The sequence below is a fragment of the Narcine bancroftii genome, chromosome 9 (assembly GCF_036971445.1).
Source record: "Narcine bancroftii isolate sNarBan1 chromosome 9, sNarBan1.hap1, whole genome shotgun sequence".
Lineage (NCBI taxonomy): Eukaryota > Metazoa > Chordata > Chondrichthyes > Torpediniformes > Narcinidae > Narcine > Narcine bancroftii.
Window position 1 is genome coordinate 15,838,749 of NC_091477.1, and position 22,950 is coordinate 15,861,698.

The 22,950-nt window shown below is 40.3% G+C and overlaps 1 protein-coding gene and 1 long non-coding RNA gene across 5 annotated transcripts in view; one reads left to right on the forward strand and one right to left on the reverse strand.

The window, feature by feature from the left end:
- Positions 1-4,587, forward strand: part of tenm2a (teneurin transmembrane protein 2a) — a 767,339-nt gene extending 762,752 nt beyond the window's left edge. The window contains exons 28-29 of the mRNA XM_069898186.1: positions 925-1,055; positions 2,617-4,587. Of these exons, the coding sequence (XP_069754287.1) occupies positions 925-1,055; positions 2,617-3,378 (893 nt within the window). The 3' untranslated portion in view covers positions 3,379-4,587. The remainder of the gene's footprint in view (positions 1-924; positions 1,056-2,616) is intronic.
- LOC138743225 (uncharacterized) overlaps positions 1-22,950 on the reverse strand; it is an 85,443-nt gene that overhangs the window by 48,491 nt on the left and 14,002 nt on the right. The window contains exon 4 of one of the 4 annotated variants that reach the window (XR_011344741.1): positions 10,072-10,643. The exons of the other annotated variants lie outside the window; for them this stretch is intronic. This is a non-coding gene — a long non-coding RNA (uncharacterized lncRNA). Of the gene's footprint in view, positions 1-10,071; positions 10,644-22,950 lie in introns of those variants that run through there. 4 annotated transcript variants of the gene reach the window in all.

A 22,950-nucleotide genomic window follows, 5' to 3' on the forward strand; every position in this document is an offset into this window, starting at 1 on the left:
TAAATCTGTATCCGAAGTACCGTGTAGAGTATTCCAACTAGTTGCATCACCTTCTGGTATGGAAGTGCAACATTCAGGACAAGAAAAAAAAAACTCCAGAGGGTTAACTCGGCCTGCAACATCATAGGCACCAGTCTTCACTCCTTTGTGGAAATTGTTAGGTCTGCTTTGTTCATGAATGAGTGAGACAAACACCAGGCTGAGTCGAAATCAGGGTTCTTTGTTCTTTATTACCGGATTGTAACACTTGCGACTAACCAGGTTAGTCGGAGAATGCATTCTGCCGTTATCAGCAAAATGGTGATTTTTTATACCCTTGGATATGTGCTTAGAACATCATCATATCATTACTTGTCCAATGACTAAAACTGTTGCTATCCTTTCCCTGCTAGCTTCCTGCCTCTCAATCCATCAATGTCTCTCTTATCTTGTAAGTACAAGGATGCATTCACATCTTGTTACAGCCCTGCACATTCCCATCTCATGATGTTTTACCTAACAGGAGTACAAGGACACCTCCCCTTCTTGTTACAGCCCTGTACAGGGTAACTCCTTACACATTCCCATCTCATGATGTTTTACCTTACAATATCTATAAGAGGTGGTGTCTTAAGAAAGTAGCCTCTATCCTCAAGGACCCCCACCACATAGGCCATGGGAAAAAGACACAGGAGACTGAAGACGAGCATTCAGCAACAGAAGGACAGCTTCTCCTCTGTCATCAGATTATTGAATGAACAATGAACCACAGACTACCTTACTTTTTTTCTTACACTCTTTTTATTTATTTTGTAAGGTGGTTTAGATAAATGTTTGCACTATGATGGTGCTGTAAAACAAGAAATTTTGTGACATCTTCATGACAATAAATTCTGACTCTACATTCAAACAAATGTGCAATGTTTAAATGTTGTTTTCCTGTAGATGTGAAAAGCTGGCTTGTGATGTTCGGATTTCAGTTATACAACATCATTCCAGGATTCCCGAAACCAGCGGTTCGTTTTGCAGCACCTCCTTATGAGTTAATGGAGAGTCAAGAACATGATAATGTACAGGTATGGAAATAAGCTAACAACTTTATTATTTTTGATGACCCGTTTGTCTAATATTATAATCATCGTGTGTATTGCAGCTTGATGGCATCTCTGAAAATTTAACTTTCTAATTGCCATTTGACCTGTCCTTTATCTTTAGACGTTGGGTTTCTTTCACGTTCTACAATAAACTGCAGAAATAAGCAGGCCAACAAGTGTTACGGAGTCCAGAGGACCCCAAACACCAGCAGCAATAAATATGCACTACAACACAGGGTTACTTAAACAAAAGTAGTTTTTAATTATAATTGAAGAAAACAGAATTAAACTTTAACTTATTACTTAACCTACCTAATCTACTTAATCCCCCCCCCCCCCCCCCCCCCACCCAATACTAAGTTCAGGTGAGTGCAATGTATATTTAAGATTAGAAAATTTCTTTGGATCACAGTCCAATTTCACTGGTTGCAGACAATTCTTGTACTGTGCACAGAAGTTAGCATTAACAAAGTTCACCAGGCTTTGGTGCTTAACAGGCAAATGGTTACCACTCAGGAGAGTTCTTGCTGGTTTTCAGAGAGAGATTCCTTTTCCAGGACATCCACAACTGATTCCTTCTCAACCAGTCTTACTGATGAAACTTGCCCCCCTCCAGATGATCTTCTTTCTTTCAGGTCACCTTTCAGACCGCCAGCCTTCTCCTTTGAACAGGCAGCCTTCCAAAATTTGCCAGCTTGTCCTTCTGGAACTGATTTCTGTCTCTCTCTCCTCTCTGCTTCACACCCTCCCTCTCTGCGAGCAAAACCATTCTGGCCTGCCTCCAAAAATCACATGCTCTCCCAGGCAAGCTGTACGTCCATGCTTTGTTGTCTTTTGCAAAAAACCACTGTGCAAAAGTCCTGCAAATATTCTGTGTTTTTCAAAATGTGTGTGGGCAAGCTGCTCTAGCAATTCCTCCCAAACCACCTCTCTAGACTCTGTCACACACATTTTGAACATTTGATAGATTCATGTCATTATAAAAGAACAGGACATCCAGCTGTTTTTTTTATGCTCCTTCACATATTCGTTTGTCTACAGGAAACCTTTTAGTGTCTTACATCTCAATCATTCCCCCTAGAAATGCCTAAAATTTTGCTAATAGACATGATCTAAAGGCATCTGATATATTAGCTTGTTTGGGTATTCCTGGATTGCATCCAAGGTATAATGGATCTGTTATTTCTTCCAGCCCCTGCATTCCTTATGATTGTCTGTGAAATGTACACTCCTCCTCTAGACACTTACCTTTAGCAGTGCCAGCTCTGTCCTTTCCTCCTCTGACTCTTAATTTCTCATACTAAGCTATACCTTGTTCTCAGCCTTAAACTTGCCCTGAATCTCCTCCTTTCTCATGACTTTGCAACCCTTCTTATCTCCAACGTTTAATCTTTTTGCCTTAAATTCTTTTTTTCCCCCCAATGCTAACCAACTCTAGAAATGATACCCTCGTGAAAGTTTGCTCCACTTTCCTTAACACAACAATCATTTTAATGGTTTCCTTCATGAAACTGCACAGTATATTTTATCATGTGTTTTTCAGTTTGTTTCAGGGGTTCAACAAGCAGCAGAAAGACTCAATAATGCCTTTATGGCACTGGAAGGATGTTCACTGCCCAAATTCTCCAGGGTAGGCCACAAAGACCGACCAGGACATTGGTTTTCAGCCCCAAATTCTATCATTGGAAAGGGAATCATGTTTGCTGTTAAGGAAGGCAGAATAATGACAGGGGTGACTGCCCTTGCAAGTGAAGACAGTCGGAAAATAGCAAGCATTCTCAACAATGCATACTATTTGGACAAAATGCATTACACCATCAATGGCAAAGATTCACACTACTTAGTGAAAATTGGTTCATCGGACAGAGACCTGGCAACTCTGGGCATGACAAGTGGCCGCAAAGTGCTGGAGAATGGAATTAACATCACAGTTTCACAGCCAACAATTCTGGTAAATGGAAGGACTAGAAGGTTCACAAATATTGAACTTCAGTACAGCGCCCTGTTGCTAAATATTCGCTATGGAATTACACCAGACACTCTTGAAGAGGAAAGGGCACGTCTGCTCGACCAGGCCAGGTTAAGAGCTCTTATGAATGCCTGGTCAAAAGAACAGCAGAAGGCAAGGAATGGAAAGGAAGGAAGCCGGCTTTGGACAGAAGGAGAAAAGCAGCAACTTCTGAACTCTGGCAGAGTCCAAGGTTATGATGGGTACTATGTGTTGCCTGTGGAACAGTACCCGGAACTGGCAGACAGTTCCACCAATATTCAGTTCCTGAGACAGAACGAAATGGGAAGGAGGTAACAAACCGAATTGCTGTCATCTCTGGCAGGAGCTAGAAGGGTGATCACAATGACTATCTCCTCTCCTAAGGAGATGGAAACTCAAAAGTGGGTGCTGAAAGTAAATGACATTGGAAGCTGAAGAGAAGAATCAACTTCATGTCAAATGAGCTTGCACCTTGCTCTTCAGCATTTGAGGACTCTCCATAGTAGACTGGAGCCCAAGGAGAAGACTTGACAAGTATCCCTTTTTATAGGATAGCTCAGGTCCTCTGGGCTGAAAAAAAAAGACAACTCTCTCTGAAGGACTCAGTAAACCTACTGCCTCATGGGTGTCTCATATGAAAGACTTGAGTCCAAAATGCCCATCTTGAATAAAACAGGAACTTCATGGATGCAACCTTTTGTAATATATGCCCCGAAGGAAAACGTGTTTGAGCATACCGGCAAAGTACGGATCTGATGAAGCCTGAGCCAGACTTCTTACACTGATGTTATTGTTTTGTTTATTGCCATAGCAACTGTAGTGGACACACTAAGCCTTTGAGGTTATAGTTACTGAATCCTGCATTCCGACTAGGGAGGGGTGGGTGGGGCCATAATGTTTCTGAGGATGTGACGTAATTAATAAACAAAATATGTTATTGTCATAAACACTGTCGTACTCTTTTTGAAAAGAAATTTAAATAAAGTAACATTGTGGACAGGTTGACGTGTGCAGGGTGTAGTCTGCATAGTTTCTTAAAAGTAGTCGTCAGTAATGGTTTATGGTAGAGTTGTGGCCAATGTTTCACTGCTACAAATGGCACTGCTTTTCACTGATCCTGTTCACTGAGGCGCGAGGGAGGGGAGGGGAAAGGAGCAGGAGGGGAAATGATTGATAATGGTACCCTGCTCGCTTTTACTTGCCTCTCAAATTACGACAATCATATGCTGTAGTCACCAGAAGGCAAATTGAGGACTTTATTATTACTTTTTTTTTTGTAATACTGTCTCTGGAAGAATTGTCCATGAAGGTTTTTATATTAATTTCTGATTTTGCTGCTCAGCAAATATTAGCCACACGAAATTTAAAAAAAATAATTTATGTAAAGGTGTTTCAATAATGTTTATATACTTTAAAATAAAGTCTTTAAAACTGAATAAAATGTCTGATATTGTGAACCCATATTTATAGAAAACTACAACCATGTCTTTGGGTATTCAAATATTTTCAAAATAAAGTTTGAGATGTGATCTTTCTTTGTAGTAATGTTGCTTCAGATGATGTTCATTGGCTGTTGTCTGGACGGTTTTATCAATGAATCCAAATGTGGACAGGGTACTTGCTAATCACACTTTAACATGAAGAATATATTCAACCTCTTTGAATTTTACGACAAAATGCTACTTTGCAAAATAACCAGAGTTGGGCTCCCATGCTTCTTGTTCTCACTGGAGTGGTGGGGTGCTTCTCCTCATTTCTGGTGCTCTGCACTGCTAGCCCACTCCTCCCCCAGAGTATATTGTATATTACACTAAATAAATACCCAATAAATAAATAAATACCCAATTTTCTTCTACGGTACTCATGAAACGGCCTTTTTGGGAGCAAAAGATATTCTAGATGATCATCGAAAGATCTTAGAAACCATGGAAAATATTGAGAAATGGAGTAGGCCAATTGGCCTTTCAAGTCCGATTCACTATTCAGTGCAAAGTTGTTTCACTATCTCGTGAACATTTTTGTCCTTTCCCCATTATCCTTACGCTTTCTTCTAGAAATATATCCAACTCCTTCATAAATATATTTAGCCTCCTTGGCCCTCTTGTAGCAAATTTCATTCTACCTCAGGTTTTAAGTTCCCTGAGACACGATTTATGAGCTCTAGGATTTTGTGAAAAGTTGCAAAATAAATGAATCATTGGGTGAGTAAAATGGCAAAGACAAGGAATCACTCAATCTATTTTTCAAACCTCCCATTTGAAAAGAAAATACACAATTATTTTTATTCAATTTTAAATCCTGCCACCGCAGGGTCTGTGCCCAAGAAAGAGGTGCCTGTGCTAGCAGGGGCCATTGAGGGGGTTACAGACTCTGGGGGAGGAGTGGGCTAGCAGTGCAGAGCACCAGAAGTGGGGAGAAGCACCCCACCACTCCAGTGAGAACAAGAAGCATGGGAGATGACACTACAGGGAAGGTAACTTCATGCTGCTGTGCAGAAGAACTTGGGAGTGCTTGTGCATGAACTGCAAAAGGTGCAGTGGGCTATCAAAAAGACAAATGGAATGCTGGCCTTCATTGCTAGAGGGGCTGAATTTTAGAGCAGAGGGGTAATGCTGCAACTGTAGAAGGTACTAGTGAGGCCACATCTGGAGTACTGCATGGAGTTCTGGTTTCTTTACTTGAGGAAGGATGTACTGGCTTTGCAGGCAGTCCAGAGGAGGTTCAGCAGATTGATTCTGGAGTTGAGGGGGGGGATTAAGGCATCTGGTTCAGTACTCACTGGAATTCAGAAAAATGAAAGGGGATCTAATAGAAATGTATAAAATTATGAAAGGTATAGATAAGATAGAGTTTGGTAAATTATTTCCATTGATGGAGGTAGACTAGAACTCCGGGACATAGCCTCAGGATTTGGGGTAGTAGATTTAGGATAGAGATGAGGAGTAACTACTTTTCCAAGAGGGTGTGAACCTATGGAATTCACTGCCCCTTGAAGCAGTGAAGGCAACCTCAGTAAATATATTTAAGACAAGATTGGATACATCTTTACATACTAGGGGAATTAAGGGATATGGGGAAAAGGCAGGTAGGTGGAGATAAGCATATCATCAGATCAGCCATGATCTCATTGAATGGCAGAATGGGCCGATGGCTGACTCCACGGCCGTAGGCCAGCAAGGGGCTCAGCAGCAAATGATCATTTCCAGAATCATACCAACAAAATTGATGGGAGGATCCAAAGTAGTGACAAAATAAATTAATGGTTTTCTCCAATCCCAGCTTGTCAATAATAGTGATCGATTCCAAATGTACAGGCTGTGGTCAATGGTTCCAGTTGTAACCATCAGCTTTCACCTGTTGCACAGTGTGGAAATCAGATGTTACTGAGAGACTGAGGATTCCAACATGCCTGATTGCTCCAGCCTGTTCTTGTCGGATTTTTCATTCAGATTTTATGAAGGCAGTGTGGCGGCATACCATTAGGCAGGTGAACTGGCCCTGCTTGTCACGCACGCAGCAGGGCAGCTGGCCAAAATGGCGCCATCAGGGGTTTCCTCCCGACCTTGGCAGCAGGCTCAGAACCCCACGCTTGGGGACCCACATGACGTCCCGGTGACGTCGGGGCCCCCCAGCGTGGTTCTCACCCAGGTCCGGGCTGGGAGTATAAGACCAGACAGGCAGCCTGCAATAAATCAGTTTTTGCTCACTGAACTCAACCCGTCTGGTTGTGTGATCCTTCAGTTAGCAGTGTAGCCGCCGCTACAGCTGAAAGATTTTAATAATTTTATTTATATGCTTTCAGATATTTTTTTTTAGTTAAAATCTTTTATTTTTTTAATTTTTTAAATAATTTACAGCTTTTTTAATACATCAGAGAAATGGAAAAATCCTATAATCCGGAATTCAAGCAAATGGCAGCCTCAAGCAATGAGCAAAAAAAAATAGCGGAAAATAAATAGGTTAAAAAAATACGTAAGTTTAAAATTTGCACCCGCTAGTAGTTATTTAGTCAATCATGCAATTCTCAATCTCAAGCCACAGGCAAATTCACTGATCCGGCATCTATCAATCCCCATAGGTGCTGAATACTGGGGGTTTTACTGTATATAAAATCATTTAAAATCTGTGACTATTTTAATCAAAGCCTAACTCCATCCCCAGCTTTGCCATCAATGAACACCTGTCACATGGCATTGTGATTTTGAATGGCAGGGCCTTTGCTATACATCACCAAAGCGTTAACACAATAAGGGAGCAAGCATTTGGACTCCAGAGTAAGATCACCAAGACATGTCATCTACATTATGCCCAAGTATATGAAAGCACAAAGACACTATGTATCACAAATCCTGGAGTGGTCAAAATCTGACTGATCCACTCCATAAATCAAGAAAAACGGTTTTAAAAAATATATTTTCAAAACATTTTGACTTTATTGGGAATAGGTTGATGTATTACACTAAGTCCTATTTGGCTCAGACTTTCAGTCATAAAAGAGCATTTATTTGACTTGCAGTAGATCTGTCTCAAAAGTGTTTCTGGCACCATTTGCCTGCCACCACACACACGTACATGCACGCACACATGTCCACGCACACTCAGACAATTCTGCAACACTGTAGCCTCCAATTCATAGAGAATTACCATCTCAGATCTCCTGGCATCAACCAAATAATCAACACAATGGATGGTGGCATCTTATCAATGACCTGGACAATATGGACGTGCTGGTCATCTTGGCAAAGATGCAGGAAGTAATGTACAATTTCCTTTTTCTTCAATGTTGGTGTATGTGTAAACAGCCTAATTTTTATTCTGTGTATCTGACAGGTTCTTTATAACACATTGCACACATCAACCATGGCAACCTTTATCCTAAAGCTCCTCCCAGCAACCTTTGATGAAAAGTAAAGACAGTGACCAAACGTTTGCTCAGATAGTTTGAAGGAACATTTTTCAAAAGAGCTTTAGAAAGATTTTAGAGGGTAAATTCCAGGGCTTAGAATCTAGCAGAAAACAATGAAAATCATCATTGCTCAAGATACAGATTTCAAAGACAGATTTTGCAACATATAATTTTCTACACTTCCATTTATAAGGCAGCTTCAAAGTTACTAAAATCATTGCAAAGCAAGGAAAAATTGATGCTGAGCCACATAAAGAGTTGAACTTGGTTAGTTGCATTAGAAATAATAATGGCGAAAGAACTCAGCCAGTTAAGCAGCATGTATGAAAAGAGAAACCAGCTGACATTTCAGGTCAAAGACCCTCCCCCTTGAACAATGCTGCTTGACTGGTGGAGTTCTTACAATATTTCTGTTTGGTTTCAAATTTCGGCATCTGCATTTTTTGGTTGTTTCTCAAAACTAATTGTGTTAACTCTTTAAGTGTAAGGACCTGTATGATTGCACAGATAATGCCCAGACTTCAGAGGTAAAAGCTTATGAGTGCATCAAACGCATCTGAAATCATTTTGTGGACTGCTGATCCCAGGCCAACACGAATTAGGCAATTCACCACACTGAATTCAACTATTTCTTTCAAGTATCTGCATTTATGAGATATTAATCATTAATGTTCCAAAGATTAGTGTCTCTCTCTTGCACTGGTACCTACTCAACTTGCCACACCAATTTACACAAGTGGTTCCTCTCAGGGAATGTCCCATTGGCCAGATGTTAAATCATTCTTCTCTTAGCTCCCGGCTTGAGGGTCTTCTTCACGAAGGTTCTTCTCGTGTTATCGAGTATTTTGAGGCTGTTTATATAAATTTATGCACATGGTGAACAGGGAACAAACTTTTACATACTCTTACATGGCATCCAGTGTTTATTCAATACTCAACGCCTTTGAATGATCATGGTAACTGTCTTTCCGATTCAGTACATTTATACCTGTTTCTCCCTCTATCTGTCTCTCTGCCTCACACACCTTTGGTCCATATATATCACACACACACACACAAACTTTCACCTATTCTGTCAAATGTTGACTGACCATTTTTACTTGTGGACACTGACCAGATGTGTTCCTCCATTTATTAACTTTTGCTGTCAAGTTACTCTGCATTGTTCTCTTGGAAAGAACAAGAACAGAGATTTCTTGGTCCTTATTTTACACCCTCCCAGCCTCTGCAACTGATAGATCATCCTCTACATTCTACTGGGTACGACAAGATTCCACCACCAAATACATATTGCCCTCCCTTCCCATTTCATTATTTTGAAGGGATCATTCCTTAAACATTCTTCTATCACCCACCAACCACTCTTCATCTTATGGCACTTTTCCATGCAACCAGAGATGCAACACCACCATCCTCCCTTTCCACCATCCAGAGCCTTTGACAGTCTTCCCAGATGAAACAGTTTACATTTACACTTCATTCAATTCAATTTTTAAAAGAATTTATATTTAGAGACACAACTCGGTAACAGGCCCTTTTGGCCCACAAACCCATGCTGCCCAATTGACCTTCAACCACGATACATTTTGAATGGTGGAAGGAATCTGAAGCCCCCGGGGAAAACCCACACAAACACACGGAGAATGTACAAACTCCTTACTGACAGTGCAGGATTCGAACCCTGATCCCGATCTGTAACAGCATTGCGCTAACCATGCCACCCCATCAATCTTGTGCATCGAACATCCACAATCTAGTCTTCTCTGTACTTGAGAAATCAAACACAAATTGGGTGAACACTTTGTGGCGTTCTTGCCTTAAGTCCACAGGAGTCACTCCAGTCACCTACCACTGTTATTCTCCATCCCACTCCCAGTCTGTTCTCCCTCTCCCTGGCCTCCAGCAATGTCACAATAAAGCTTGAGGATAACCCTCAAGGCGACATGGTTAGTGTAGTGTTACGAGTCTAGAGGACCACAAAACCCAGCAGCAATAGATATGCACCGTGACAAAGGGTTACTTAAACAAAAGTTGCTTTTTATTATCTTTGAACATGAAAACAGAATTAAACTTTAACTTACCTCCATTGACTTACTTAAACCCCCCCACCATTCTAAGTGCACCTGTGTTTAGAAAAGTTCTTTGGTTCACAGTCCAATCTCACTGGTTGCAGGCAATTCTTGTACTGTGCACAGAAGTTAGCATTAATAAAATTCACCAGGTTTTGGTGCTTAACAGGTAAATGGTTACCACTCAGGAGGGTTCTTGTTGGCTTTCAGAGAGAGTTTTCTCATTCCAGAACAGCCACTTCAGTGTCTTGCTGACAAAAACTTGCCCCCTTTCAGGGTTCTCCAGAAGATCACCTCTTTCTTTCAGGTCACCACAAAGTTCCTTTCCGTTTCTCCTATTCCAAGGGGAACACCAGACTGCCAATCCTCTCCTTTGACCAGGCAATCTTCCAAAGCTTGCCAGTTTGTCCCTCCGGAACCAAAGTCTGTGTCTCTCCTCTTTCTCACTCCATCCCACTCTGAGAGCAAAGCTGTTCTCCCTCTGCCTGGAAAGATCACCTGCTCTTCCAGACAGCAAACTGCCTTTCAGATAAAGATCCTGCTGTATGTTGGTACATTGTTGCCTTTTGCAAAATAGCAGTCCATCATGAGTCTGAGCAAAATTCCTGCAAAAAATTCTGTGTTTTAAATTGTTTGTGTGCGATCTGCTCTAAACAAAACTTTCCCAAGTTATCTCCCAAACACCTCTATATACTCTGTCACAGTAGCAGTTATGCCCCTAGAGAGCCAGTAACCAGGAATGTGCTGTCTAAAAGGAGGTTGTGCTCCGGTTTCCTCCCACCATTCAAAACATACCAGGGGTGTAGGTCAGTTGGGTGTAATTGGATGGCATGGATTCATAGGCTAAAAGGGCCTGATGCCATGCTCTATGTCAAAAAAAAACACAATCTTCCATCTGGACATATTTCAGTCTTTTGGAGAAAACATTGAAAACTCCAACTTTAGGTTGCTCATTCATTCTGCCCATATCTGAACTGGCCATTACTGCCGTTCATCATGTTGGTTCAGAGTTGCATAAGTTCTACAACAGGGAATTTAGTCCCATTTGGCTCATATCCCTCTAAACCTTTCCTGTCCATGTACCTGCCTAAATGTCTTTTGAATTATAAGGAGAGGCTAGATCGTCTGAGGCTTTTCCCCATTTCTAGCACTTTCTCTGGCTGGTCATTCCATAGATCCACCTCCCATACATTGTGCCCCTCAGGTTCCTTTGTAAATCTTTCCCCTCTGGCCTGAAATCAATGCCTCATCACAAATTCCCCTACCCGAGCGAAAAAAAAACTATGACTGTTTACCTTCTCATACACAAAAGTCCTGGAGAAAAACATGGTAGGTCATGCAGCATCTATAGGAAGTAAAAGGTAACCAGCGTTTTGGCCCTGAGCCCTTCATCAAGGCATAAGTGTCTGAATAAAAAGGTGGAGAGATGGGAGGGAGGAGGGCGTAAGGGGCAGGGAGATGGGCACAGGATAAAATGTAAGATGTCATAGGTGAGAGGATAGGAGAGAAAAAAGCTTAGAAGTAGCAGGCGGAGGGAGGGTGTGGTAAAGGGTTACCCTTTACTTTCTATAGATGCTGTGTAATGCTGCTGAGTTTCTCCAGCATTTTTGTGATCTGCAGACTTTCCTGTTTTTACTGTTTACTGTATCTATTATAACCATATAACCATATAACCATTTACGGAGCGGAAACAGGCATGATTTTATAATCTTTGTAAATTCCCTCCTGAGTCTCTTATACTCCAGGGAGAAAAATCTCAGATTATCTCCTTATAATTCAAACCAACTATTTCCAGCAACATTTTCATAAATGTTTTCTGCGCCATTTCTAGCTAAATTATATCTTTCCTGTAGCTAAGGTGAGCAAAACTACACACAATACTCCATTGTATGATCTCACCAATGTCTTGGTCAGTTATAACAAGAAATCCCTGCTCCTGTACTCAATGCCCTAGTTGAAAACGGCAAGTGTGCCGAATATTTCATTCTCCACCCTGTCTACCTGTGTCACCTCTTTCACTGAACTACATGTCTGCACTACAAATTTCTATTTCGCTCATCGCCCCACCCCGCCCCAGGGCCCTGCCTTTCACCATGTAATTCCTGCCGGTTTAACCTTCCAAAGTTCAACACCTTGCACCTTTCAGATTTAAATACCATCTTCTATTTCTTGAACCACTTTCAAAGTTCCCATTAAAATCTTCAATAATCTTTTTCAGTGTCCTTTATATTCAGCACAGACACAATTACAATATTTTAATATGGTTTTGGACATATGAGGTATAATTAAGTGTTTAACTAATTATCTGGGAGCATTCAGCTGTAATGAATACAATAATTGGTTTTTTTTTTAAGTTATTTCAATTTGAAAATACATTAAATTAGTCTTTCTCAGCACAGACATCCACTTTCAGCCCTCTTGAAATATTACATTCAAAATACATGAAAACATTGATTATCCAAGTGTTACCATGTGCTGATGCACATCAGAGAGCCATCTAGTGTTCAAATTGAAAAATGCATTCATTACACATATCAAATGTGTACTTTTAAAATCATCTATTTGACACAAAACATTTTCATCAACTACATTTGGACAGTGATACAAAAAAAAGATCTGGAAGAATATAATTAGTAGTAGAAAGGACAAGGAGATGCCATTAACTAAAAAAAAGTATTTAAATGGAGGATTCTATTGATTTAATTTTTTCATATTTGTAGAACAAAGTAATGGACCCTGTAGAAGTAGAACATCGTGTTCATTCTCATCATCTCTCTCTCCTAATCCCACTTTTTTTTTCTCCTGTTCCTATCAATTCTTCCTTCTTACAATAACTTTCTTATCACCCTCCTATGCTAAGGACAATTGCCAATAAACCAACCAGGGCCAGATAAAGAAGGTAGCAGAAGTACTGTACGCAACAGGCCCCGGATTTTCAAGGGCCCCTGTGTTTATGTACTATGAATTATGAGAAAATTATTCATTTTCATCTTTGGGCAGCAGCTACGAGATACCACACTGACAGTCTGTGTTAATAACCCCAATTAAAGGAGATAATTTGCCAATTATCACCTTTAATCGGGGTTATTCCCATAGTCTATAGGTGTGTTGTATCTCATAGCCGCTGCACAATAGTCTGATTAAAAGTGATAATGGGCTAAAATTGCTAACCTTAAAGGGGGCCACCAATGACCTCCCTCACCCAACCACCTCACTCCTACCCCCAGTCATCCACCTCGCTCCAACCCCTTCCATCCGCCTCATTTCTAGCCCTGCCGTCCACCTCGCTCCTAGCCCCAGCACCCTCCCCCCCCAGCACCCTCCCCCCCATCCCATCTAATACCCGACGCAGCAGTAGGGGTGAGGTGCTTCCAGAGTTCACTGAAGTGCCATTCCGGCATCTGATCGGGCTGCTTTAGGGCCGACCTGGCAGCTTGCAGCGATGGCTCAATGCGGGAGCAATGGCCATCTTTGTTACCCACGATCCCTCATGCAGCTGGAACCACTCTACCAGTGCCAAGAAAATGCAGAGTGGTTCCAGCTGCTGCTGCCTCCATAAGCAAGTTTTGATTTAACAAAATGTGCAAGTAAGTTTTAACATGAGAGGTGAGGGGCACTATTTCAATGTAAGTGTAAGTAAGTTTTAATGGGGAGGGCGCAATTTCAATGCTTGCCATAGGCGTTATGTCCCCTAGATACGCCACTGGATATCATTGAATATATAGTAATCTGAGAAAGCTAGCATTATTTTGTTAAGAATAATAAAGACTATTTCAAACGTACCAAAATGGACATGCAGGGTTAGCATCAGAAACTCTCTCGGGGGGTGGGTGGGGGCACTGCAGTCACACTTCTCCCTCATTGCACAGGCGTCAGCCGGCACAATTTAGACCCCTTTAAAATAAATGCTATAGGCCCCACAATACCTTAATCTGGCCCTGTTACCAACCTCTTCCTCTTTATGATGCACGAAGGAGAATGTGTAAATTCCAAAGACAGTTCATCTTTGTCCTCATCTAAATTAGAGACCCTTTCACACTGGCACTTGAACTCAATAATGAACCTGCCAGTGTGAACGTTCTTGAACTGGTGAGGGTGGGGGCAGCCAAATCAACCGCTTTGGGAGGTGCTATCATTGCCAATCCGCTTTGAATCAGCATATTGGGTCGCCCAATGTATACCAGGTCCAATTAATGACATGTTGATGACGTCCTTGCATGTGTTCAACCACATGGTGAGGAGTAAGAGACAGGGCATGAGGTAGAAGCAAAAGATCTTTAGTGAGAGATTCATAGCAAGTGAAAATGGTCTCAAACGGGGGGGGGGGGGGAGGAATCAGGAGGTGCGTGAGCTTCTCTCCCTCAGGGCTGAGGAAGTAACCCGACATAGTATAACAGGCACAATTCAAGATGGCCCGTTACATGAGAGGATCACCCCTAGGCACAGGGACATGAGGTTTGCCGGGGACATGCCTTAGGTTATCAACAAACTGAAGAGTCTTCAGAGAAAGTTTCTTCAGTTTGTTTACCACAACAGTAGGAGTGGGAGGGACCAGCTAGAGTGGACATACTGTGACCTCTCCTACCAGATCTGGGGTACCAGCTGGCCAGCAAACCCTATGTCCCTGACCTCCAATGTACAGCCCAATGAGAACTGGAGGAGCAGACAATACCTCATCTGCCCCCAGGACATCAACTGCTGCTGCAGCACAACCAGGTAAGAACTGCTTGTACATCTGTCCAGATATTCTTTTTTAATATAGGACTCAATTAATATAATAACAATAATACATTGAATATAATATCAAAGAAAAATATTCATAAGGTCCAGAAAAAAAGGAAAAGAGAGTCTCTCTTCTCTCAGCGCCCCCTCCCCAGATTTGAAAGAAAAGGGGAGAATAGCAGAGAATAGCAGCTAGCAGAGAATAGAGGGAGATAAAAAGAAAGAAAATAGAAAATAAAAAGCAACTGGAGCAAAGTTTGACATCTCAGCATCACGTCTTCTTAAAATATTAAGTTTCTAATAAGGAGTATACTAATTGACAAATATCAAAATAAATTATACAATCTGGGCATTTAAGTAATCTAAATGAGTTTTCCAAATTTTGAAGAACATACTATATCTATTCCTAAGACTCTAAGTAATCTTCTCAAGGGGAATACAACTTTGCACTTTCATGTTCCAACCAACAATGTGATATGGGGAATTGGATTTCCATGCTATACATTTCCTGGCTATTGACAATGGAATTTTAATAAATTTAGATTTACTTCTGGAGAAGTTAAATTTTATAACTGCCAAATTCCCCAGAATAAATATTTCTGGGTCTAGAGGGAAGTTCACCCCCACAATTTTTTTCAACACTTCCCCCCCAATTCTATCCAAAATGGTCTTAATTTCATGCATAATCAGGTGGAACATGAAAAAGGTATCAACATCTATACCACATCTAAAATACCTATCAGAAAATTCTTGTTTATCTTTATGTACCTTGTGAGGTGTGAGATATTATTGGTGCAGAAAAATTATAATGTATCAGTTTATATCTAGAATTAATTAAGGTAGTCACACTATTTACACATCAATCTGACCAGCGTTGTGGATCAATTGAAATCCAATTCAAATTCCCATCTCTCCCTCAATCTGCATCATCCAGATTTTGGGCTTGGATCTGGGATCAGAGCATATATCTTAGAGATAAATTTGGTTGCATTCCACTCTCAAATTCATATTTCCATATCTGAGCAAATTGGTAGGACCATTAATGGTCCCCACTTTCCCCTGAAAAAAAAATATCGCAATTGGAGATAGCAGAAGAATGTGTCAAAAGACATAAATTATCTGTTGATCATAACTATCTTCAATCTTCAATCTGTCCAAATTTTCTAATGCGTTTTGTGAGTGCTTGCCCATTAAGTGCCATCTATCTAATCTCTGATGTGTTTCATTACTCTCTAGGAACTGAAGGGAGGAGGAAGCCCACCCGGACAGAGTAGGTCACAACCAAGATCCGGGGATTACTCTGCGAAATCGTCCACAACCACCTGCAGCATGACCACCTGCGTCAGGAAAGGCAGATGGAGTGGGAGGAGAGGATGGTGACTTGACACCAAGAGGAGAGGCAGGAACGGGAGGCTGATCGGCAGGAACATCCATCAGGGATTTGCAGGTCCATACAGGCCTTGTGCCTCATCTCTATGCTTGGCATTCCAACATGCCTCCAGCCTCCGCCCTCCACCATCAGACCTACTCCCTTCGGCATCCAGCCTAATCCCTCCTTACTGGAGTAAGGTATGCTCATCTCCCTCCAACGTTAGCCCTCATCTCTCCAGCATCCACTCCTCCTTCCAGCCTCAGCCCTCCTCACTCTACCATTTTCCTGGCCCAATGGGCCACCTTATTTACAATCCTGCCCCCAAAGCATGTAATTATTCTAGTCCAGGGAGTGGGAAGGTGTCTGAGGGGAGACAATTCTTTTAATCCTCCTCTTACCTCCTCACTCCTCCTCTTATTGGAAGATGACATAGAGTTTATTGTTGAAAGTATTATTTGATCATAATTATACATAGGTTTTTTTTCACATCGTTAAGTGTCATAAGCATTATAAATCTTTATTCATTACTTCCAATTTGTTTTTCTCCCACATGTTACAGAGTTCTGTGTTGTGTATTGGCCGATGAGTTGTGTAGTTTTATGTTAAAAAGTGACTGTTTGCCTTAGAGAGCCAAGATGAAGGTGGACTGCTGAGAGAGTGGGAGACGGACTAAGCATGTGCAGAAAATGATCTAAAAGTTTCTGGACTTGGACGATAAACCACCACTGGGTGGTGCTGTGGAGTGGAAGAAGGCGCAGAGCATGAGTTATGGTCTGGAGGACAGTTTAGAATGTTGGGATTTCAAAAAGGATGAACATTCCAAAGGCAGCCAGAAGGATCCGGACCAAGCTAGTGGTTCCTCTCTCTGCAAGGAACACAAGATAACTTTGAATTTTGTACTCTCTCTCTCTCAAAGATCTTTTGGCTTCAGTTTACCAAACAAACTGAATTTTGTTTATGATCTTTGCTTTGGTTCAGATTGAAGTTTTGTGAGTCTTGTGTGTTTTGTGTCTTAAGTTTTTCTGTGGGCTGGTTGGAAGTGTAGCTTAGACTTTGATTATATATGTTATATTTAGGCTGGAGAATTTATTAGTTTTACACTGTTATAGAAATTTGCATAGTAACCAGGGTTTTGAATTAAAGTTTGAAGGTGAATTTTTTGTTAATAAAATTATTGTTCATCTTTACCCCTGTGTGATATGCCTTCTTTGTGGTTGCTGGTTTGATCTTGTAACATAATTTGGGGGTATTGTTCGGGATCAAACCAATTTGGAAGCTTTAGGGGCAATTGACTTATGCTTAGTTAACAGTCGTCTGAATTTGTCTCAACCTCCAGCTTGAAATTAAAAATAAACGGTGAGTGTATAAATCACCAGCAGAAAAACCAGCAACTATGAATATTGACCAGTTCATAGTGAACCCTTCAGTGGTTAATTAAAAAATGGCTAAAAAGTCAGAACTGATAGTTATAGTTGGCAAGTTAAAACTTCTTGCAGTGAGAACTGGGATGAAAAAAAGGAAATTGCCCGAAAGATTGTTAAGCACTATGTAGGAAAGGGAGTATTTGAAGAACCTGCATTAAAACAGTTTCCAAAGGAGAAAACTTCAGAGGAAGTAAAGTTGGCTTGGAGAAAACTAGAGTTAGAGGAAAAAAGAGGCAGAAAGGAAAGCTGAACAGGAAGTAGTAAGGCAGGCAGAAAGTGAAGAGAGAGAGGAAAAAAGAGAGGCAGAAAGGAAAGCCGAATGGGAAGCAGTAAGGCAGGCAGAAATGGAGGAGAGAGAGAAAGAACAGAACCATGAGCTAGAACTAGCTAAATTAAAGCTGACCTAATGCAAGGAGAGGGAGAAGCCCAAAACCCACGTGTTGGTCAGGAGGAGAGGTTTTTGGTCAGTAGAGAAGTGAGGTTAGTTCCATCATTTGAAGAAGCTGAAATAGACCAGTATTTTCAGAATTTTGAGAAAGTAGCTGTAAAGTTAAAATAGCCACCAGACCAGTGGTCACTCCTGCTACAAAGTGTTCTTAAAGGGAAAGCTCAACAGTGTACTCTTGTCTCACTGTACAACAACCAGCTGATTACGAATTTGTAAAGCAGGCTATACTCCAATCTTATGAACTAGTTCCAGAGGCTTGTAGACAAAAATTCAGACATTTAAAAAAAGCAGCAACCCAATTTTACCTGGATTTTGCTTATAGGAAGGTTGTGTGTTTTGATTGATGGTGTGCCGCAATGAAAGTAGAAAATAACTTTGATTTATTGAGGGAAATCATTCTGATTGAGGAGATTAAAAATTGTATTCCTGACGATATTCAAGTGTATTTGGCAGAGAAAAATATAAAAACTTGGCAAGAATTGGCTAAATTCTCAGAGGAATATGCTTTAACCCACAACACCAGGGAAAACCTTTCAAAGGAATACTGCTGATAATCCAAGTAGAGTAGAAAGAAAATCTAGAAGTGAGGTTAAAGGAAAAGAGGAAGAGAAATGGGTGAAGGAAAAATGTTTGAGTGTTATTTGCCACTGGGGTAAGAATCCAGGGCACATAATAGCAAATTGTCCTGTACTGAAAAGGAAGAAAGAGAAAGGGATGGTACCAACTGCCTGTGTTCAGAGTGAGAAAGTTAGAGATATTTTTAAACCATTCATGACTGAAGGTTTCATTTTGGTTAAAGAAGGATCCAATCAAGAGCCAGTTAAAATCCTGCGGGATAATGGAGCAGCCTAATTGCTTGTATTAAGCAACATATTGAATTTTGGTGAGGAGACCGATACTGGAGATGTGAATTTAATTAAAGGCATTGGTGGTGAAGCAGAGCCTATACCTTTGAATAGAATAGTGATAAAATCAGACTTAGTTAATGGTCTGGTTACGATAGGGATAAGATCAAGTCTGCCGGTGGATGGAGTTTCTCTTTTGATAGGGAATGATCTAGCAGAGGTGAAAGTCATACCTGCGGTGAAACTCACCAGTAAGCCATTGGTTTATGAGTCCGAAAAGGATTTGGAAATCTACCCTGCATGTGCCATTACTAGAGCCATGTCTAGAAAAAATGTAGAGGTAGAGAAAATCTGTGATGATGCTGTAGTGGAGGCAAGCATTGAGGACAAATCTAAGGATCCAGCTTTGCTGTTGTCAAGAGAAGAATTAATAGCTAGACAAAAGCATGATCCTGATCTTGCTGGGATAAGAGATAAGATTCTGTCTAACCAGGATATTGAAACTATTCCAGTAGGTTACTTTGTTCAAGATGGAATATTGATGAGAAAGTGGAGACCACAAGTGATACCTGCCAGTGAAATCTGGGCGGTAATAAGGCAAGTTGTAATTCCCAAAACTTACAGGAATGAAATATTAAAGTTGGCTCATAGAACACCTTTAGGAGGTCATCTTGAAGTGAAGATGGTAGAAAAGATAAGGAAACAGTTTTATTGGCCGAAATTAAGAAAGGATCTTGCGAACTTTTGTAGAACCTGTCACACTTGTCAACTGGGGCAAGCCTAATCCAGGTTCACCAGTGGCACCTTTACAACCCATCCCTGCTTTCGGGGAGCCCTTTTCAAAAGTGATAGTAGATTGTGTTGGCCCATTGCCAATAACTAAAGTGGGAAATTAATATTTGTTAACACTCATGTGCACAGCTTCAAGGTTTCCAGAGGTTATTCCCCTGAGAAACATTAAACCAAAAGGATTGTGAAGGCTATGCTAAATTGTTTCACACTGTTTGGCCTACCAAGGGAAATTCAATCAGACCAAGGGAGTAATTTTATGTCTGGAATATTCAACAGGTGGTGTATGAATTGGGAGCCCATCAAATTGTATCATCTGCCTATCATCCTGAAAGTCAAGGGGCTTTGGAAAGGTTCCATTTAACTGTGAAAAATATGATGACGGCTTATTGCATGGAGAATAAAAAGGATTGAGATGAAGGAATCCATTTGTTATTGTTTGCTGTTGGAGAGGCAACTCAGGAGTCTCTTGGCTTTACTCCATTTGAGTTGGTGTTTGGTCATGAAGTCAGGGGTCCATTACTATTTTTGAAGGAACAGTGGATACATAATGATATACAATCAAATCTGTTGGATTATGTTTTCAAATTTAAAAGCAGATTACATCAGGCTTGCGAGATGGCAAGGAAAAATTTAAAAACTGCTCAGAAAAAAATTGAAAATTTGGTATGATCAAAAAGCAAAAATTAGGGACAGCTACTCAGCTCAGCTTGAGTTTTCTCCTCAAATTCCTTCCTGCTTCTCCTCAATTTTTCTATGAATTTTCCCACCTAAGAGCACGTAAATGGTCTTGATACGGCATCATCTTGCTGATAACAATGTTGATAAGACCTGCCTGCATCGTGAGAGAGGCACAGATACTCAAGAGAATCATACAAACCTCATTGAGAATAGGGAGATCCCACTTCCTGCGAGAATGTCACCACTGGAGGATAGATACCTCCTTTGCTCTATGATGCCAGGTGGTTAACGTGAAAGGGCGCACTCCATATTGATGCAATCACAAAGAAGGTTCACCAGCAGCTATACTTTGTGAGGTGTCTGGGGAGATGTGGTACATCACTGAGGACTCAGTAAACTTCTACAGGTGTATCATGAGAGCCATTCTGGCTGGTTGCATCACTGCCTGGTATGGAGGACAAGAATTTTAACTCAGCCTGCAACATCACAGGCACCAGACCACTCCATTGAAGATATCAACGAGGAAATGTCTTAAAAAAGCAGCCTTTATCCTCAAAGACCCCCACCACCATCAATCTGTTACCATCGGGAAAAAGATACTGGAGCCTAAAGACAAGCACTCAAAGGCACAAGGACAGCTTCTTCCCCACTGCCATCAGATTCCTGAATAATCAATGAACCAAAGACACTGCCTTTCTTTTTTTGTGCACTATTAATTTTATTTATTTTATACTAATGTTATAAGATGGTTATAATATGAATGTTTGCACAACACTGCAAAACACTGAATTTCATGACTTGTTCATTACAATAAATTCGGATTCTGATTCTGAATGGTTTTCCTTGGTCCAGTGTAAACAACCTTATTAGTATTTCAAAAAGGTTCATTCACTTGCCAATTTAGCGGTTTCCCAATGAGAAAGGAGCTAATGTTCCATCAGTTTGCCGCATGGCCTCTAAAAGTCAAGTAATGTACTCTTAATCAAAAGTTAAAAAGATGGATTGAAAATAAGTGAGCTGAAGAAAGGTGAAACATGGATTTATGTTCACTACCCTGAATGTAATCAATTATTGATCTTAGATGTTGGGAAATAATGAGGTAATTTCCAACAAGTAAAAGTGCATTCATCCCGAGGTCATGATCCAATGCCTCTTAACTATTAGGAGTTTGTAATCGGTGGTGATTTTACAGTAAAACTCCTAGTATCCGGCCCTTATGGGCATTGGTAGGTGCCAGATAAGTGAATTTTCCAGTTGCTTGAGATTGTGTGTTGTGTGGATTGGCAAAATAACCACTGGTGGCACCAATTATAAACTTTTGTATTTTTTACCTGTTTATTTTCTGCTATTTTTTTTTTCTGGTTGCTTAAATTCCTGATAACAGGCTTTTTTTGTACTGTACTTCCTCAAACTGCTGTTGATATAATTTAGTATTTAGTTTTTTTTTTATTTTGCACTGTGGTCTCATAGTTTAATCCTGATCTCTGTACCCCCTTGAGAAATTTAAGGTGACCATCTCCGAGAATAGGTGCTAACTTTACAAATAAAGATACTTCCATAGCATTCCCAGATGATGTCAGGCTTCTTGAATGTTTCAGAACTGACCTTATGCAGACAATGGAAGAGCTTTCCATCACACTCTCAACTTGCGATTGTTGACGGGGTAAAGGATTTTGGTATATCAAAAGTGAGTCATTCACTGCCATGTCTGCACTTGTAGACACAGTTTTGGTGAGACTGGTACGGTAAAATTAAAATTCTGATCACCTTTGAATGCTTAGGCTTAACATATATCCAATTTAATGTAAATTAATAATCAGACCAGAACTGTTGACTGAAAACATCAATAGAGTTCTGTTTAACCAGGAGCCAAAAATAAAAGAGGTTTACAATTATGATGTTCTATTGTATTAACATTAGCAGTTGATAATGTCAGCCTAAGTGGAAACTGCATGCATTCTTAAGATACCAATTTGTGCACATCAAGTTTTATAACATACAATTATTTAGTATTAGCATGTCATTGTCAGGTAAGAGGCTGTAATTTTCTACCTTAGAGTAGTAGTTGTTATTAATAGCCTAAATAGATAATTTAAAAGACAAAACAAAGCAGCTGATGAAATTGCAAAGATAATTTCAAGATTGTTGTAATTTCCATAATTAATGGGCTTTTTTACAATCTATCCAATGTTTGTCAAGTTCTTAAGAATCTTATGACAAATATTTGTTACATTAATGTTATAAATATCGAATCCAGCTTTTAGGTTTCAAAGTATTAATTTATTTTGTTTCAATTAACATTTGCAAAATAATCATTCATTTCAAGTTAACAACAGAAGCAGGACACCTAAAATCATAAAATAATTCAACAGCTTTCATTTATAAAGTGCCCCTCTCATTTGAAATGCCTCAAGTCTCTTCACATTAGATTTGTGACACAAAAATTTCAAACGTAAAATGTAAGTTTGATCAAATCTGAGGAAAGAAAAATTAATGTAGGGTCTTAAAGGACAAGAGATACATGGACAGGTATAGCTGTGGAATTAGCTGGGGAAGCCAGCTGCAGGCATGGCAGCTAATCAATTAAAAAGAATGTTTGCAAACGACCAGAATGAAATGGTGTATAAATGT